Source organism: Erithacus rubecula, assembly GCF_903797595.1.
Source record: "Erithacus rubecula genome assembly, chromosome: 31".
In the NCBI taxonomy this organism is placed as follows: Eukaryota; Metazoa; Chordata; class Aves; order Passeriformes; family Muscicapidae; genus Erithacus; species Erithacus rubecula.
Genome location: NC_136682.1, coordinates 1,288,800 through 1,307,322, shown reverse-complemented (window position 1 = coordinate 1,307,322; position 18,523 = coordinate 1,288,800). Strand labels below are relative to the sequence as shown.

General features: G+C 63.3%; 3 protein-coding genes across 3 annotated transcripts; 2 read left to right on the top strand and 1 right to left on the bottom strand.

Moving 5' to 3' along the window:
• Window positions 1–1,133: 1,133 nt before the first annotated feature.
• On the bottom strand, window positions 1,134–5,116 carry TUBA1A (tubulin alpha 1a). The gene is given in 5 exon segments (XM_079329090.1): window positions 1,134–2,151; window positions 2,154–2,291; window positions 2,910–3,058; window positions 3,149–3,371; window positions 4,965–5,116. Coding segments are annotated over 5 exon segments (1,356 nt in total). The 5' UTR covers window positions 4,968–5,116; the 3' UTR covers window positions 1,134–1,308.
• A 5,943-nt stretch (window positions 5,117–11,059) lies between these two features.
• On the top strand, window positions 11,060–13,408 carry LOC306813656 (tubulin alpha-1C chain). The gene is made up of 3 exons (XM_079329223.1): window positions 11,060–11,316; window positions 11,407–11,555; window positions 12,379–13,408. Exons 1-3 carry the CDS (start codon window positions 11,196–11,198, stop codon window positions 13,351–13,353), a joined length of 1,245 nt encoding a protein of 414 aa, XP_079185349.1. The 5' UTR covers window positions 11,060–11,195; the 3' UTR covers window positions 13,354–13,408.
• Window positions 13,409–14,498: 1,090 nt separating this feature from the next.
• On the top strand, window positions 14,499–18,440 carry PRPH (peripherin; the record flags this gene model as incomplete). Its single annotated transcript, XM_079329328.1, has 9 exons — window positions 14,499–14,821; window positions 15,463–15,523; window positions 15,657–15,752; window positions 15,832–15,993; window positions 16,065–16,190; window positions 16,272–16,492; window positions 16,827–16,876; window positions 16,996–17,072; window positions 17,147–18,440. 9 exons carry the CDS (start codon window positions 14,499–14,501, stop codon window positions 17,186–17,188), a joined length of 1,158 nt encoding a protein of 385 aa, XP_079185454.1. The 3' UTR covers window positions 17,189–18,440.
• Window positions 18,441–18,523: the final 83 nt, after the last annotated feature.

Sequence of the window (18,523 nt, the reverse complement as noted above, 5' to 3'; positions counted from 1 at the left end):
CTTGGGTTCAGCCCCAAACCCTGTTAATACTCTGAGAATCCCAAATTTCTGAGTTCACTGTTCCTGGGAGTTGCCCTGGTGAACTCAGGGGGTCTCACTCAGGCCCTGCTGGTTATAACATTGCAAGTACTGGCTTTTTAGACATCCTTCTTTTTTAATCCTGGCTACAATTCAGATCCTCCTTTGAAAACTCCATAACAAACACGTTGCTCTTGAGAAAAAAGTAGTCCCCAAGGTTGCTCCTTGAAATCAAGGAGTTGTTTTGGTAATACAAGTTCCTGGGAGCTGATAGTATTGCTGATGATGAGCTTGGCCTGAGTGCTGCTCATCAAGACCTAGCCTGAGCTCATGGTGCAAGAGGGAGGGGTGCACCACACAAATGAGGGTCCCTGGGGTGCACCCAGCTGTAGCATCTCCTCGAGTTTCACTCCTCAACTTCCCTTTCATTATTAATCCCTGCTGGAGGCATAAGGGACAGGGTAAAAGGATAGGAAGGGGAGGGTTAAGAGGCTGCCCCCATTCAGGGGGCTATTTTCTACATTTCCCCTCCCCCCAGTGGCTGAGACCAACGGGGCCAACACCTGATCCCTGAAAAGCCAGAGGAGCTTTAGGATGTCTTGGTGTTGGAGGAACCTTGTGTACAGACAGGGAGCTGGGTGAAGGGAACCCTCTCACCCCCAGCACTCCCACCTGCAGTGGGCAGAGCATCCCCTCCCCACCCCCAGGGTAATGCACCCCTCCCCTGCCCAGGAGGAGGAGATAGAAGAGATACCAAAGACTTCTGCCAAATGGGGGGGGGCTTCAGGGATCTCCAGCCCACCCAAATGAGTTCAGGCCCCCAATGTGCTCACATGGGGCTTGCTTGATTCCTGGTACTGAGAAAACCCAACCCTCTCCACTTGCCCAGCTCTTGGGGTGGGGACACAACAGCAAGCTCAGCAGGATGAGGAAGGAGCATGGGTTTGGGAGGGGTCTGAGGGATGCTGAGCTCACAACACCTGGCACATGCTCAGGGACAGGGTGGAGACCCTGGGTACAGGCAGGGAGTGCAGGGCTGTGCCATGTGCTGGTGGGGACAGAGTCAAAGCCAGGCAGGGACATTGCCACAGGGAGTGAAAACACCAGAGCCAGGGTAAGACAGGGAATGCTTTTTATTCAGACCCACAGGAGAGGACGGGTGAGTCCATCACAGACTTTTCCACTGAAGCACAGACCATTGACAGGACAGACCGCGGCGCACACACTGCTACAGACCCCGCGGGGTCTCAACTAGTTTATGTTCCCTGTTCAAGCAGCACCCTTGTGAGTTTAGTATTCCTCCCCTTCCTCCTCTCCCTCTCCTTCCACAGAATCCACCCCCACCTCCTCATAATCCTTCTCCAGGGCAGCCATATCCTCACGGGCCTCCGAGAACTCTCCCTCCTCCATGCCCTCCCCCACGTACCAGTGCACAAACGCCCGCTTGGCGTACATCAGGTCAAACTTGTGGTCCAGGCGGGCCCAGGCCTCGGCGATGGCCGTGGTGTTGCTCAGCATGCACACGGCGCGCTGCACCTTGGCCAGGTCGCCCCCGGGCACCACCGTGGGCGGCTGGTAGTTGATGCCCACCTTGAAACCAGTTGGGCACCAGTCCACAAACTGGATGGTGCGCTTGGTTTTGATGGTGGCGATGGCGGCGTTGACATCCTTGGGCACCACGTCCCCGCGGTACAGCAGGCAGCACGCCATGTACTTGCCGTGCCGCGGGTCGCACTTCACCATCTGGTTGGCCGGCTCGAAACAGGCGTTGGTGATCTCGGCCACTGAGAGCTGCTCGTGATAAGCCTTCTCAGCAGAGATGACCGGGGCGTAGGTGGCCAGAGGGAAGTGGATGCGGGGGTAGGGCACCAGGTTGGTCTGGAATTCTGTCAGGTCGACATTCAGGGCTCCGTCAAAGCGCAGAGAGGCCGTGATGGAGGACACGATCTGCCCAATCAGCCTGTTCAGGTTGGTGTAGGTGGGGCGCTCGATGTCCAGGTTGCGGCGGCAGATGTCGTAGATGGCCTCGTTGTCCACCATGAAGGCACAGTCGGAGTGCTCCAGGGTGGTGTGGGTGGTGAGGATGGAGTTGTAGGGCTCCACCACGGCCGTGGACACCTGCGGGGGCCGGGTTAGATGGAGAACTCCAGCTTGGACTTCTTGCCGTAGTCGACAGAGAGACGCTCCATCAGCAGGGAGGTGAAGCCAGAGCCGGTGCCACCGCCAAAGCTGTGGAACACCAGGAAGCCCTGCAGCCCTGTGCACTGGTCAGCCTGCAAGGAGAGACAAGGTAGGGAAGAGACATGTTTACTCCAGGCAGCAGAAGTTACTCCTTCCTCTCTGTGGCCTCACTTGGGGGCTTTCCAGCAGCAGAGCCAGAATCAGCAAGATAGGGGGCAGAGGGCCACTGACTCCATCTGTTACCCACTGACTCATGGTGAATCACCCAGGGAAGCCACTTGGCCTCTGGGGTGAGACAGTTGTCAGGGGCACCTCAAGGTGCAGCATTGCCACCGGCTGGGCAGCAGAGTGGAGGCAAGTTTGACCACCGGGCACTGTCAGGGCCACATGACTCTGGGAGGGACCAGCTCGGGGCTGCCCATCCCCAGCGGACGCAGCTGGATTCAGCCACGTCAGGAGCCAAGTGGGAACAAAGAGGGAATTGCCGAGCTCAGCACTGGCGGCGCCCGGGGGCTGCGGCGCTGTGGAGCGGCTCCAGCTGCGCCGCGTCCCGCTGCCGGCCAATGGCAGCCACTGCACAACAGGATTAACATTAATTAATAAATTAAATCTAAACCCAGCCCAGCGAGTCTGGAGGGGAGAGCGAGACAGAATGGAGGCTTTGTCCTCGCTCGCCATCTGCATCCCCTCCTCCCACCCCGTGCCCCTACCAGCTTGCGGATGCGGTCAAGGACCAGGTCGATGATCTCCTTGCCGATGGTGTAGTGCCCGCGGGCGTAGTTGTTGGCCGCATCCTCCTTGCCCGTGATCAGCTGCTCGGGGTGGAAGAGCTGCCGGTACGTCCCGGTGCGCACCTCGTCTGCGGGGAGGGACAGCCCCGGGCCCGTCAGCGCCCAGCGCCCGCCGCCAGCGCCCGCCCCGCCTCAGCCGCCGCCCCCCGCGCCCTCACCGATCACCGTGGGCTCCAGGTCCACAAACACGGCCCGGGGCACGTGCTTGCCGGCGCCCGTCTCGCTGAAGAAGGTGTTGAAGGAGTCGTCCCCCCCGCCGATGGTCTTGTCGCTGGGCATCTGCCCGTCGGGCTGGATGCCGTGCTCCAGGCAGTACAGCTCCCAGCACGCATTGCCGATCTGCACGCCCGCTTGGCCCACGTGGATGGAGATGCACTCGCGCTGTGGGGGCACACACGGCACCGGGTCACCCCTTTTGTGTCCTCTCTGTCCCACCCCAGCACCCACCGGGCTGGGAAGGACTCCTCCCCAAGGCTGGCTGGGGCCAGATCCTGCCTGGTCACAGCTATTGTTGGGGGTCTGGAGGTGCCCCCTGTGCAGAGGGTCCCATCCTGTCATGCACCCATCACTGCTGGCACCCTGCCTGTGGGGGATGGGCAGCTCAACACTTGTGGCTCATCCTGCCCTGAGGGACTAGGACTGCGCCCATGGTGAGACAGGGAGCCCCGGGGTTCCCATCCTGCCCCACCCTGTCCCGGTGAGACCCAGCAAAGCCCCAGGGTGGCTCAGCACCTGCGACTACTCCTGCCCACCCGGGTTCCACTCGAGGCAAGGCCACGCCCAGTGAGGGACTGGGTTGGGGAACTCATCGTGGCGTGCTTCGACCTCTGGTGCGGAATGGGGTGCTCAGCACTGGGGGGACCCATTCTGCCCTGCTCACCCCTCACCGGGGACTCTCCTGCCTCTTTAAACCGGGGCCATGCCCAATCCAGCACAGGCTGAGGACTCAGCACCGGAGGGGAAAGGGGGTCCGATCCTGCCCGGTTTAACGGGACGGATGGTGGCTCGGTACCGAAAGATGGGGGCCTGATCCTGCCCCTTTCACCCAGTGCCACGCCCAGTACGGGTTTAGCACCAGCGGCTCATCCTGCCGCGTTTAAGGGGAGCCACGTTTAGTTCAGGCTCGGGGTTCGGCCCCAGGGAACCATCCTGTCGGGTTTAACCATAGCCACGCCCGACAGGAGCTCAGTACTGCGTCTCGGGGTCCCATTCTGCCCGGTTTAACGGGAGCCACGCCCGATGCAGGCTCGGGTCTCGGTCCCGGGGGTCCCGTCTTGCTGAGTTTAATGGGAACCACGCCCGGTCTGGTACCGTGGATCATTGCCAGGGATTCATCCTGGCCGGTTTAACGGGAGCCACGCCCTATGGAAGCTCAGTGCTGATTCCCGGGAGTCTCATCCTGCTCGGTTTAACGGGAGCCACGCCCTATGGAAGCTTAGTGCTAAGTCTTGGGGGTCCCATCCTGCTCGGTTTAACGGGAGCCACGCCCAAGGGAAGCTTAGTGCTAAGTCTTGGGGTGTCCCATCCTGCCCGGTTTAACGGGAGCCACGCCCGCTGCGGGCTCGGGATCGGTCCCGGGGGAGAAAAAAAAGATCCTTCCAGGCCTATTTAACAAGAGGTGCACTCGGGACTGGGTCCCGGGAGACACATTTTACTCGGTGTAACGGGAGCCACGCCCGGTGCGGGAGGATTCCCGGAGCCGAGAGCTCATCCCGGGAGCGGGGGGGGGGGGGGGGGAAGACAAGCCCTTGGGAACGGAGATCAGGGGGGTTGGAGACCAGAGACAACGGCGAGATGGGGGCTGGGCTGAGGGGATGAAAACCAGAGATTACGGTGGGAGGGTGGGGATTAGGACCGGGGAAAACCACGGGTCCGGGCGTGGGAGGGATGGGGCGGGCGGGAACGGGGGACAAGCGAATAAAGATTGTAGGAATAGACACAAGGGAAATCCCGACCCCCCCCGCACCCCCTCACCATGGCGGCGGTCGGTCCGGGGCGGTCTCACAGCCCGACGCTGAGGCGGTCGATGTAAGAGGCGCGGCGGAGCGCGGGGCTCGGTGCGGGGCTTTATAGCGGCGGCGGGGCGGGGCGGGCGGCGGGGCCGGGGGGGCGGCGGGGCCGGCGGCGGCAGCGGCCATTGGTGGCCCGGAATGAGGTAATGCCCCCCCGCAGCCGCAGACAAAGGCCGGGCGGTGCGGGAGGGGGACCCGGGGGCTGCGGCGGCCTCGGCCCGGCCCCGCCGCCGGAGGGGCCCCGGCTGTGTCCTTGGCACCGTCCCTGCCGCGCCCCGATCCCCGGTCTTGGCTGAGCCAGCGGTCATGCTCGGGTCCTCATCCCACGGTCCGCATCCCCCCACGGCCCCCTTCCCCCAAGTCCCGCCGTTCTTCCCCATCCCGTTCTCCCACTGCCCGGAATGGGGCTCCCGGTCTCGGGGCTCCCCCGTTACACGGGGTGGGACCACGCCCTGCTCCCCATCCCCGCTGGTGCAGCGCTCCCCCTTGTCTGGCCACTGCCCGAGCTCCCGGTTGTACCCGGCCACACCCTGGTCCCTGTCCCCTGCCTTCCCGTTGTTCCCATCCCTTGTCACACTCTGGTCCTCATTCCCAGCCGGCCACGCCCTGGTCCCCATCCTCAGGGTCACTGTTCTCATCCCTATCCCCATCCTCAGGGACACTGTCCCCATCCCTGGCTGTACCACAGTGCCCTGGTTCTCAGCCACGTCCCTGCCGTGGCCCTGTGCCTGTCCCGGCCCTTTCCCTGCCGTGCCCAGCCCTTCCAGTGCCTCTTTGTCTGCTCGGGCGGTGGGAACCAGCGCTGCGGGGCCCAGCCGGGGGACAAAGAGCCATCCCCCCGGGCAGCTGGGGACGAGCAGGGCCGGGGAGGAGGGACAGCGGGAGGACACAGGGGACAAAAGCCCCCAGGATAGTGTTGGGGTGGGGGCTTGGACCGAGCAGCAGCTGCTGTGTGGCAGCTGGTGGTTGGGACACAGCTGGGACACTGGGACACGCGTCCCCCGGCCACCCTTCCATCTGCTGCAGCCACTGCACAGCCCCCCCCGCCGAGCCACCAGCCCCACAGCCCTGGGCTTTCCCACTCCTGGGGGATGTTCCCCCTCCCATTTGTTCTTGCAAACCCCACAGAGGCTGGGGGTTGTCCCCCCAAGCCAGGAGCTGCTGGGGGGCTCAGTCCCTGCACAGGAGTGACCCCACACCACATGCATGGCCCCAGCTGCTGCAGGTGGAGCTGCCAGAACGCCCCCCCCCCCCTTGCTGACAAATCCCTGCTTTTTTTCCTGGTGTTTCCCACATTATGCAGATTTCTGGGTAGATTCGAGGTTCCCATGTCCCTGCTGCCAAACCCGTGTCCCCATCACCGTGCCTATGTCCCTGCTGCCAGACATGTGTCCCCACTGCCAGCCCCATGCCTCTGTTTTTGGGGTGTTCCTGGAGCTGCAGAGCTGCAAACAAAGAGAGGATGGGATTTGGGCATCGCCCACCAGAACAAAGGATCAGGTGGCTTCTGTTTTGCTAAGTAGAGAAAAACCAGGGGATTTGGCTCCCACCAGGCTGGTCCCCATGGCAAATGGCTGTTTTGGGGCACCCTGACCCCAAAGCAGCTCAGCCCCCAGCCCTGACCCCCTGCATGGGAAATACCTCCTGCCTTTGTCCCCCTACAGCCACAAGTGCTCAACACCAGTGTGGAGCCTGTCAGGGTGTCCCCATTGTGTCCCCAAGGTTTTGGGGGCTCACAGCCTGACTCGGGGACCACTGTCCCAGCTAAGGAGGGTCCCCACCCATCCTATTGCCCTGAGCTGTGGGTGGGAGGTGCCTCACAGGGCAGGGGTGGCTCAGCCCCAGTGGGTGATGTGGGGTGTCGGGTGAGGGGCACTGGGTGCTGCAGTCCCACCGGTGCCCCCCAGCCCCCTCCCATCTCCCATTGGATATGGGCGACATCCCGCACCGACTGCAGCCAGGCAACTGCTGGGGTTGCTAGGAGACTGGTTGCTAGGAGACAGGCTGGGACCCCCTCCTTGCATCCCCCCTCCCCAAAATCCATCCTGGGGCCTGCTGGGTGGGGGTGGGGGTTGCAAGCAGAGAAAGCTGGGTTCCCACCAATGCCTGGTCTTATTGTCACAGTGGGGGGGGCACCATGCCCGGGACCCCACTGCCTCACCCCACTCTGCTGTGGGTGGGGCACCATCCTTGGGACCCCCAGTGCCTGACACTGAGGGTGGGGCACCATCCTTGGGACCCCCAGTTCCTGACACTGAGGATGGGGCACCGTCCTTGCATCCTCCAGTTCCTGATAATGAGGGTGGGGCATCATCCTTGGGACCCCCAGTTCCTGACCCTGAGGATGGGGCATGATGCTTGGGACCCCCAGTTCCTGACACTGAGGATGGGGCACCATCCTTGGGACCCCCAGTTCCTGATCACTCTGCTGGGGTTTACAGGCTCTGGGGTCCCCCAGTGCCCACCCTACTGCCATAGAGGTCACCAGCCCTGCTGCCCCCAAATTTCTAGCTCTGTTGAGTGCTGGTGAGGGGGGGTGTGGCACAGCTCCCAGCTTCCCCACCCCCCTCCCCGCACTGTGCTCTGTTGACTGTTGGTAGCAACACTGTGGCTCCTGGTGACGGTTGCTGTCCTACCCCTGCTGTGCCCACACCACCGGTGCCACCGGATGGGACAGACCCCAGACTCTCCCAGGGTCCCCCCTGTCTGCACAGAGTCCCCAGGGCAGCCCCCTTCCTCAGGTGGAACAACTCAGGGGCTCCTAGAGCTGACATCTCATCCTGTGTGGGCTGATTTCATGGCTGCTGGACTCCTAGCCATGACAAAGGCAAGATTCCCAGCCTCCCCCAGTTTGGGCCCTGTCTGGAGATCCCAAATTGGTGACCTCAAACCCCACGACCGGGACACGCCATCCCCAGGGGTCGAGGGGTCTCAGTCCCATCAGGAGCTGTCGTGGCTCAGGGCTGACATCCCAGACACAGGCTGTTGCTATTTTTAGCCTGTTTTCCCGCAGAACCCAGCTCTTTTTGTCTGTCTGTCCATCCACTGCCACCATCGATGTGACAGGTTCATTCAGATGGACAGACAGGGCAGCTCGGGGGGGGGGGGGTCGCTCCTCTCGGGGGTGCTGGATGAGGCTGTGGTTTGCTGAAGGGGCCCAGGGTGGCACTCGGGGGCTGCACCCACCCCTTCCCGAGCCCCCGCCCCACCCTAAGAATGGAGGAAAAATCCCCCCAACCCCAGCGCTGGGGCAGCGGGTGACCGAATTCATTCCCTGTGGGAGGCAGCTGGGAGGTGTCACGGTGTTACCGCAGCCTGGGTGTCCCGACGCCCCTTCCCACCCCCTCCCGCCCCTGCGGGGGCTACAACAAAAGGAAAACTCGGCGCCGGGAGTGGGGGGCACTTCGGGGGGCAGGGCAAGCAGGGGAAGGCGCGGGAGAGCAGCCGTGGGGTGCGGGGGGCTGCGGGCGCGCTGCCCGTGGGGAGGGGGCTGCGGCACCGCCTGCGTGCGGGGCGGTTCCGCAATGCGGCAAAGCCGGGAATAAAGGAGCGGGGCGGCGGAGGGGTGGGGGCGAGGTGGGAGAGACCCTGCTGTCGGAGGGGTCCGCCCTCGGCGCGGCCCCCCTAAAGCATCCCCTGACCCCCGGCAGGGCCCCGGAACCCGCGTGGTGAGGGCAGTATCGGGGGGCTGCGGTGGCGTCGAGGGCTCAAGAGTGGGTGTTGCTGGGACAACGGGAACCACGGCCCTGGGCGTGTGCCAGCGCCGGGGATGTGCCCGGGGAGTGGGGACACGCAGGGAAGGGAGGGACACTGAGGTGCCCGGGGTGAGAGGGGACACAGAGTGCTCAGGAAGTGGAGGGGGTCATCGAGGTACCCAGGGTGTGAGGGGACATTGGGGGTGCTCAGTGAATGGGGGGGGGGACGCTGAAGGCGCTCAGGGTGTGAGGAGACACTGGGGGTGCTCAGTGACTGGGGGGAACGCGAGTGTGGGGTCTGTAATTCTGTCTCGGGGCCGACCCCAATGTCCCCATGCTGTCTCAAACCCCTCTTTCGCCTTTGCAACGCGACTTCTGCTCTCTCCAAAGCTGCCCAGAGCGGGGGAGGCAGGACGGGACAGGGCACTGCGCCCCGGGGGTGGGCGTGGGCTGCTCCCCCGGCCCCGTCCGTCCTGCCCCACAGGAACTGCCCCGCGTGGGTTCCCCGGGGAGCAGCCGCGGGGCTGGCAGCGAACAGGGCGGCGGCGGGCACAGGAGCCGGCGCGACGGGAGCCCGCGGGGCTTCCCACGGGAACGGGGCCGGGATGGGGACGGGGGCGCGGGGAGGGATCAGCGGACCCCCGAGGCCTCCAGTCCAGGCGGGGCCGGGGGTCTCCCTGGGCAGATGCAGCACCTGAGGCTGAGGCCGGGGGCTTCAGGGGGCTTCATCCTGCCTCTGACTGAGCCCCCCGCCCCAATACCGTAAAGCCCCCTAAAGCCCCCTCACCCCAGCGTTCCCGCTGCTCCTAAGGCCTCCCGACCCTTCTGAGCCCTCCCAATCTGCCAGCCCAGCCCCCTCCCCACTCTCGGGACCCCCAACCCTCCGCCCCTCTGTCTCTGCCCATTCCCCCGCCCATTTCCTCACAAAGCCCCGCCCCCACCCACCTCCCGCCCACCACATTCCGCTCCGCTGACGTCACCGCCCACCCATCCTCGCCGACTTTCGAACCGGCCAATTAGAATCGAGGAGGGTGGGGGAGGGCGTGACCATGTCGCCGCGTGGCCCTGGGGGCGGGGCAACATCGCGTTGGCCCCGCCTTCTGCCCCAAGCTCCGCCCCTGGGGTATAACTCGGGGCCATACGGGGCGACCCCCGCCTCCCTCCTCGACGGCTTCGTAACAGTTCGGGCAGCGAGCGGCCATGGTGAGGGCCGGGGGTGTGGCGGGGTCATGAGGGGACACAGCGTGGGGTGGGACCCCCTGGGAGTGCGGGGGGCTGAGGGGCGGGGGCGTCCCGGGTCCCCCCCGTGTCCCGTCCCCAGCAGCACGTGGGGCTGTGCTCTGGAGGGGCACACTCCTCGCGTGTTCAGGACGTCCCGTGGAGCTGCCGAGTTCTGGCTCGTCCCAGGCAGGACCTGAGGTGGGGGTGCGTGTGTTCCCCCCCAACCGAGGGTCGCCCCTCGGGGTGCTTCCACCTTTGGGCTGTGCCGATACCCCCAGGTTCCTAGCCGGGGGCTTAGCGTGGCCTGGGCTCCCACGCAGCTACTAAACACTCCCCAGCACTCCTGGGGAGAGAAACCGGTTGGGGGCACCCCCCGTGCCACCTTCTCCCGGCTCTGTTCGCCGGGACACGCGTGGCAGTGAGTCACGGCACCGGGGGGGCAGGTTCCATGCTCTCATCCAGGAGCGGCTGCCACGGGGAAAGTCCTGCCGGTCACCGAAGTTTATTCTTGTCCCGGGTGGAGCAGGCTGCCGGAACCGCGGTTCGGGGCTGCGGCGGGACCGGGACGGTGCGGGTCTGTGCAAGGGTTGGAGGAGAAGAGAGTAACTCAAACGTTCCGTGAGGTCCAAGGCTGCTCTCGAAGCGGGAAGTGATGAGCAGCCCGCTGGGGAAGGGGCTGAAGTGTCCCTGAGCTGTGTGATCCGTGGGTGCAATGGTGGGGACCAGGAATAACAGTGGGGTGCCCTAATTCTCGGCTAGCAGGAGGTGGTGGTAGCACGAATAGCGGATGGGATCCCAGAGCTGAGCACCCGCTGTGTCGCTGGTAGCCCTAGGGCTGTTCACACTGGCAGCCCCAGTGCGGCCCAAACGCTGGCGAAACTCTGCAACTCCCTCCTCAGGTCCTGGGTGTCCCCAGCTGGAGTTTGGGATGGTGCTAGGCAGGGCACAGCCGGGGTTGTGTGTGCCCACCACGTTATCGCTCCGTCCCTCAGTTGCGAGGGTCTCACCTCCCGATGGGGAGGGACAGGATGGGACCCCCAGAACTCAGCACTCAGTCTGGGGCAGGATGTGGCCCCAGCCAGCCTTGGGGAGGAGTCCTTCCCAGCCCGGTGGGTGCTGGGGTGGGACAGAGAGGACACAAAAGGGATGACCCGGTGCCATGTGTGCCCCCACAGCGCGAGTGCATCTCCATCCACGTGGGCCAAGCGGGCGTGCAGATCGGCAATGCGTGCTGGGAGCTGTACTGCCTGGAGCACGGCATCCAGCCCGACGGGCAGATGCCCAGCGACAAGACCATCGGCGGGGGGGACGACTCCTTCAACACCTTCTTCAGCGAGACGGGCGCCGGCAAGCACGTGCCCCGGGCCGTGTTCGTGGACCTGGAGCCCACGGTGATCGGTGAGGGCGCGGGGGGCGGCGGCTGAGGTGGGGCGGGCGCTGGCGGCGGGCGCTGGGCGCTGACGGGCCCGGGGCTGTCCCTCCCCGCAGACGAGGTGCGCACCGGGACGTACCGGCAGCTCTTCCACCCCGAGCAGCTGATCACGGGCAAGGAGGATGCGGCCAACAACTACGCCCGCGGGCACTACACCATCGGCAAGGAGATCATCGACCTGGTCCTTGACCGCATCCGCAAGCTGGTGAGTGTCCTGTGGGGGTCTCATGGGGTGGGTCCATCGCTGCGGGGGATGAGGGGACAAAAGGAAGCTGCAGGAGTTCCTGGGCAGGTCCTTCTCAGCCCATCAGCACTTTGGGGCAGAGGGTTGGGCCGTCCCAGGAAGGGCCTGCTGCTCCTGTCCTAGCCCAGTGATAAGCCTTGCCAAGGGGAGGAGGATTGGAAGCCTCGTGGCCAGGGCAGGGGAGGCAGGACAGATAGTTTGGGTGCTGGTGCAGCACTGGTTTGACTGGTGCAGCTGCCCAAACTCTTTGAACCTCTGATTCCCACGCTGGGGCTGGCGCCGGGGTGGCCGGACCTGCTGCGCCACCGGCTCCGCTCGGGGAGCTCCTGGCACATCAAAGGCTGAGCTGGCTGCCCGTGGGCTCGTGTGGGATAAACTCCTTCTGCAGCCTCTTGGAATAACAGAGGGTGAAGCTGTGGTTGACTTATTCCAGAACCTGGTGAGGTGTCTCCCAAGAGCTGGGGTATCCACCATGAGTCAGTGTCCAACATGTAAAGTCAGGGCGACCTTGTCTCCCTAATAATGTCCTCATGTGGCCAAAGAGAGGAGCAACTTCTGCTGCCTGGAATAAACATGTCCCTCCTTATGTCTAAGCACTGTCTCCAAATTCCTGCAGGAAGGGTCCCTTTCCATGGACCTGGTCATACTGAACCATAGGGCCTGAGGTCCTTGGGGGAAGTATTTGCCATCCTGTGAGGAATATTTGCCTTCCTGGCCAGGTCAGTAGCCACTGAAGTTCAAAAGTACTGACAGTTTCTCTTGTTTTCCTCCTCCCACCTTGCAGGCTGACCAGTGCACAGGGCTGCAGGGCTTCCTGGTGTTCCACAGCTTTGGCGGTGGCACCGGCTCTGGCTTCACCTCCCTGCTGATGGAGCGTCTCTCTGTCGACTACGGCAAGAAGTCCAAGCTGGAGTTCTCCATCTACCCGGCCCCGCAGGTGTCCACGGCCGTGGTGGAGCCCTACAACTCCATCCTCACCACCCACACCACCCTGGAGCACTCCGACTGTGCCTTCATGGTGGACAACGAGGCCATCTACGACATCTGCCGCCGCAACCTGGACATCGAGCGCCCCACCTACACCAACCTGAACCGCCTCATCAGCCAGATCGTGTCCTCCATCACGGCCTCTCTGCGCTTTGACGGAGCCCTGAACGTCGACCTGACAGAATTCCAGACCAACCTGGTGCCCTACCCCCGCATCCACTTCCCACTGGCCACCTACGCCCCGGTCATCTCTGCTGAGAAGGCTTATCACGAGCAGCTGACGGTGGCCGAGATCACCAACGCCTGTTTTGAGCCGGCCAACCAGATGGTGAAGTGCGACCCGCGGCACGGCAAGTACATGGCGTGCTGCCTGCTGTACCGCGGGGACGTGGTGCCCAAGGATGTCAACGCCGCCATCGCCACCATCAAAACCAAGCGCACCATCCAGTTTGTGGACTGGTGCCCTACTGGTTTCAAGGTGGGCATCAACTACCAGCCGCCCACGGTGGTGCCCGGGGGCGACCTGGCCAAGGTGCAGCGCGCCGTGTGCATGCTGAGCAACACCACGGCCATCGCCGAGGCCTGGGCCCGCCTGGACCACAAGTTTGACCTGATGTACGCCAAGCGGGCGTTTGTGCACTGGTACGTGGGGGAGGGCATGGAGGAGGGAGAGTTCTCGGAGGCCCGTGAGGATATGGCTGCCCTGGAGAAGGATTATGAGGAGGTGGGGGCTGACAGCATGGAAGGAGAGGAGGAAGGGGAGGAATACTAGTGCCTTGTCCCTGGTGTTACACCATGGTGCTGTTCATTAAAATCGCTCTTTTCAATGTTGCCTCGTTCATTGTGCCGGGACAATTCGCCTTGCTGTGACCTGGGGGGATGTCCCAGGGGAGGGGACAGCTGGGCTGGCTGCCTGGTCCTGCTGCCAGCTGGCACTGGGGCTGTGCTGGGAGAGTCTGGGGGGTTGTGTGGTGTTGGGGTCCCTGGTTTACTCCTGTGCCATAGCTGTCTGCAGTGGTGGAGGTCTCACATCCCCCTCACTGTTCTGCTGGCCCTGGAGGTCACCAGGTGTGGGGGGACCCCTGAGAGGCCCCAGTGTCCTGCCCAGTGCCTGGTGCAGACGGGCTGGACATGATGTCATGCTGCTGCTGGCACTGAGCCACTCTCGGTGTGCGGTTCTCTGCAGAGCTGGGAGGGGGTCCTGGGCGGGGAGGACCCTCCCTCCCCACGGCCTCTGGGCAGGGCACCGACTCCTTCCCGTAAGTGCTGCCCTAACTGCCCGGAAAGGGGGGGTTCAGGGGGGGTTGCAGAGCCCGTTGTCCAGCCCTGCCCCGCGCATGGCAGCTCCCGCAGAGCCGAGTCACGGCGGCCCCGACAAAAAGGAGGGGGTGAAGGAGAGGGACTCCTCTCCCTGGGTGCTGAGCACCCCGGGCAGAATGGGGGACCCATCTCAGAGGGGTGTTCTGCCTGAGCCCTGCAGCCCCCAGCCCCTCTGTGCATCCCAGCTGCGGGATCTGGACCCCCATGCTACCCTCGCACGGGTCCCTCTGACCCAGCGGGGGCTCCTCTGTCTCCCGGGCACTTTCCGCCCCCCTGCCCCTGGTGCTGCTGGGTTTCTCTGCCTGCACCGCCGAGAGGGGACCCATCAGCTCCCCGCCCTCTATCCTGTGAGGGTCTCCGAGCCCCCCATGAAGGGAAATGCCTGCAACCCCTGCCCGTCAGCCTGAGGGGTGTCCCCAACCATCCCAACCCCCTTCCCCGCCCCTCCGAGTGGAAATCCGCAGCTCCTGATGCTCCCTCCAGCTGGGAGACCCCTCCCCTCTGTCCGTCCCGTAGTCCCGGGTGGCCCCGGCGGGGCGGAGCCGCTGTCCGCTATAAAGAGCCGATAGCAGCAGCCACCGCCCTCCCGGTGCAACCATGAGCCGTCGTGACCGCGACCCCGGGGTGCCGGGGCGGCTGGCGGCGGCGGCGGCAGCGCGGGGCGCGGAGCGGGAGGAGCTGGCGGCACTCAACGATCGTTTCGCCGCTTTCCTTGAGCGGGTCCGGGCGCTGGAACGGCAGAACGAGACCCTCCGTGCCGCCCTGGGCCGCGCCACCGCCGCCACCGGGCCCCGCACCGGGCTGGTGCAGGGGGAGCTGCGGGGGCTGCGGGAGCGGCTGCAGCGCCTCGGCCGCGACCGGGACCGGCTCCAGGCTGAGCGGGACGGGCTCGCCACCGACCTGGCGGCCCTGCGGCAGCGGTGGGCCGGCGGTGGGGCCGTGGGAGGCAGCGGGATGGGGACCAAGGATGCGGCGGGATGAGGGATGCGCCGGAATGGGTACTGGGGATGTGCTGGGATGAGGGGTGAACTGGGGTGGCGACTGGAGGATGTGCCGGGGAGCAGGGAATGCACCGGGGTGAGGGATGTACTGCGGTGGGAATCGGGGATGTGTCGGGATGAGTTGTGCATGGGATGATGACTGGGGAATGTGCTAGAGAGGAACTGGGGATGTGCTGCCATGAGGAATGTGATGGGATGAGATTTGCACCAGGATGGGGACCGGACGATGCAGCTGGGTGGGGATGGGGGAGCCCTGGGGAAGTTGGGGTAGGGACTGGTGAATTTTTGGGGAAGAGATACGCTCAGCAGACACTGGGAAAGGCACCCGGGATGCACGGAGGGCACTGGGAGGCGCTGGGAGCGCTGGGCTCTGCGGAAGGGCGGGGCACTGGGAGTGGCAGGGCAAGGGTGGGGGCACTGGGAGGGCACTGGTGCCAGCGCTGGGGACGCCCCATCCCCGTTCCCCTTCGCTCTGTGTGGAGGGGGCTGCAACAGGAGGCAGGAGGAGCGAGGGTCTGCACCCCCGCCCCCACCTCCCCCTCATCCCTTACTGTCCCCAGGCTGGAGGACGAGACACAGAAGCGCGAGGATGCCGAGAAGAGTCTGGTGCTGTTCCGCAAGGTGAGGGGACCGGCGGGCCCGTCTCCCGTGCGGTACCGAATCCTCATTCCCCCATCACCCGGGGGGGGGGGGGCTTCAGGGTCTTCCCATCCCCTCCACGCTGCCCTGCAGCTCATCCCGGCTTCTCCCGCAGGACGTGGACCACGCCACGCTGTCTCGCCTGGAGCTGGAGCGCAAGGTGGAGCTGCTGATGGATGAGATCGGCTTCCTCAAAAAGCTGCACGAGGAGGTGGGGCCGAGGTGGGACGGAGCAGGGGGGAACAGGTCAGGTCCTTGTGGCACTCGGTGACGCTCCCGCCCCCGAGCAGGAGCTGCGGGACCTGGAGGTGAGCGCCCCGAGCCCGGCGGGGCTGGCCGAGGTGGAGGTCTGCAAGCCCGAGCTGACGGCTGCTCTGCGGGAGATCCGCACCCAGTACGAGAGCATTGCCGTCAAGAACCTGCAGGAAGCCGAGGAATGGTACAAATCAAAGGTACCCGGGGCTGGGAGGGATTTTGGGGTGGCTGAGCCATCCCAGAGCCCTGACTCGCCCGGCCCGCGCAGTTTGCCGACCTCTCGGATGCGGCAAACCGGAACCACGAGGCGCTGCGGCTGGCCAAGCAGGAGATGAACGAATCCCGGCGGCAGATCCAGAGCCTGACCTGCGAGGTGGACGGGCTGAAGGGCGTGGTGAGAGCCGGGGTGTGTTTGGTGGGGTGGTGTAAGAACCAGACCCATCCCGGCCCTTTGCAGCCCCTTCTTCCCTTGCAGAACGAGGCGCTGCAGCGGCAGATGCGGGAGATGGAGGATGAGTTCGGGGAGGAGATCGGGAACTACCAGGATGTGGTGGGGAGGCTGGAGCAAGAGATCCAGCAGATGAAGGAGGAGATGGCGCGGCACCTGCGCGAGTACCAGGACCTGCTGAACGTGAAGATGGCCCTGGACATCGAGATCGCCACGTACCGCAAGCTGCTGGAGGGCGAGGAGAGCCGGTGAGGGGAGCGCGGCACACGGCGCCTCCCAGTGCCGGCGGGGAAGGTCCCTTGGGTGGAGTCACCCCGGTTATTGTGGGATTTTCTTGGGAGGAGGCAGCTCCAGGCCTTGCTCCCACAGGAAAACAAAATGTTTCCATGGGAGCTGAGATAAAGGCAAGGCCAGGGGCTGGCGGGATGATGGGGGAGCTGCCTCCAGCTCTGCTCCAGGTGCTAGCCTGGAGCACAGCCCCCGGCTGAGATGGGATGTGGGTCACAGACTCGAGGGTGTGGAAGGGGTCACTGGAAATGTCCAGGAGTCCCAGACCCTCCTCATCCTCCTCTCCCCCCCCAGGATCACCATCCCTCTGCAGCCCACCACTTCCTTCAGCATGAGAAGCTCAGGTGAGGGACAAGGGGTCCCCCACTGTCTGGGGATCTTTCCCTGGGGTTAGAGACCATGTGTGGGTAGGTCCCAGGGTGTCTGGGGGGGCATGGGGTGCTGATGACCCCTCTGTGCCCAGTGTTGGAGCCACAACCTGCGGAGAGCTCGGCACGGAGGATGGTGCTCATCAAAACCATCGAGACACGGGATGGGCAGGTGAGAATTGGGGGTGCCCTGCCTGGGAGGCCCAACCCTGCCATGGGACTTATCCCCAAATTCTCCTCTTGCAGCAAGTGGTGACAGAGTCGCACAAGGAGCGAGCAGGGAAGTGACAGAGAGGAGCTGCTGCGATGGCCCTGACCCCATAGTTGGGGTTTTGCCAAACCCTGCTGCGTCCTGGGCGGGGCATGGAGCAAAGCAGGGGGGCTGGGAGTGCCCCAATTCCTAATTCTGCTGTCAGCACCACGGGACAACGCTGTGGTGTGTCCCTGTGCCTTTGCAGTGTGTCCCTGTGCCTTGTCCCCGCACTATTTATCGCTATTTATTGCCTATTTATTATCCTCCCAACCACATTCCCAGCTGTATTTAATATTGAGTGCTCCCCACGCTGCCCTGGGGCCGGGAGGGTGTCGCCTTCTCTCTCTACCAGAGCTGCCCCGGGGTTGGCAGGTCTGGTGACATCCATGCACTGTCCCCTCTGGTGTCACTGCCCTGGGGAGTGGGGCAGAAAGGGAAGCAGCGCCCGGCTGAGGGGGGATCTGCATCTCCAGGACCCCTCTCCATCACCACCACTCCCATTTTTGGGGGGTCTCACCTCCCCTCCCACCACTGGAACACCCTCTGGTGACACCACCTCGCAGGAAGGAACTTCTACCCCGCTCCCTCCCGGGACCCCGCGGCTTCCAGAGGACCCGGAGGGCTCCAGGCTCACGGAGTGTCCGGTCGGATCGGGATCGGTGCTCCCGAATCACCGCGGGACCGGAGCGGCACCGCCGCGCCCATTCCCTACCGGCACCGCCAGAGGGCGCCACCGACCCGGCCCGATCGCTGCCGCGCGTTAATTACGTATTAATTGCGTATTAATTACAGGTTAATTACAGCGCGACGAGCCTCTGGAAGTGAGGGGAAACACCCTGGTTTCTATAATTACGTTATTTCAAGCTTTTTTTTTTTTTTTTTTTTTTTTTTTTTTTTTTTTTTTTCACGATTACCTGAGTTACTTGAAGCAAATTATGCAAAATTGCGTCCGCGCAAAATTTGCGGGTTAGTTTTGTTATTTTAAGCAAATGTTTGCACTGTTTCATGATTTTCAGCACTTTTCGAGTCACTGATCGAATTATTTAAACCAAATGTTGCACAATTGCCTTATTTAAACAAATGTTGCACACATACTTGCATTATTTAAGCAAATGTTGCACTATTGCATTTTAAGTATTTTTTGCATCAATTGGGTTTTTTGCATTGTTATGTTATAGCAAATTATTAAAAATTGCGTAATTTCATGGAATTTTGGCATCATCAATTGCATTATTTTATGCAATTTTCTCACCAATAATTACATGAACAAACCAATATAAATGCGCATTATTTTAAGCTATTTTTCCCTGATTAATTACGTTATCTTAGGCAATTTTCTGCGTGAAAATTGAATTATTGTAACCTATTTT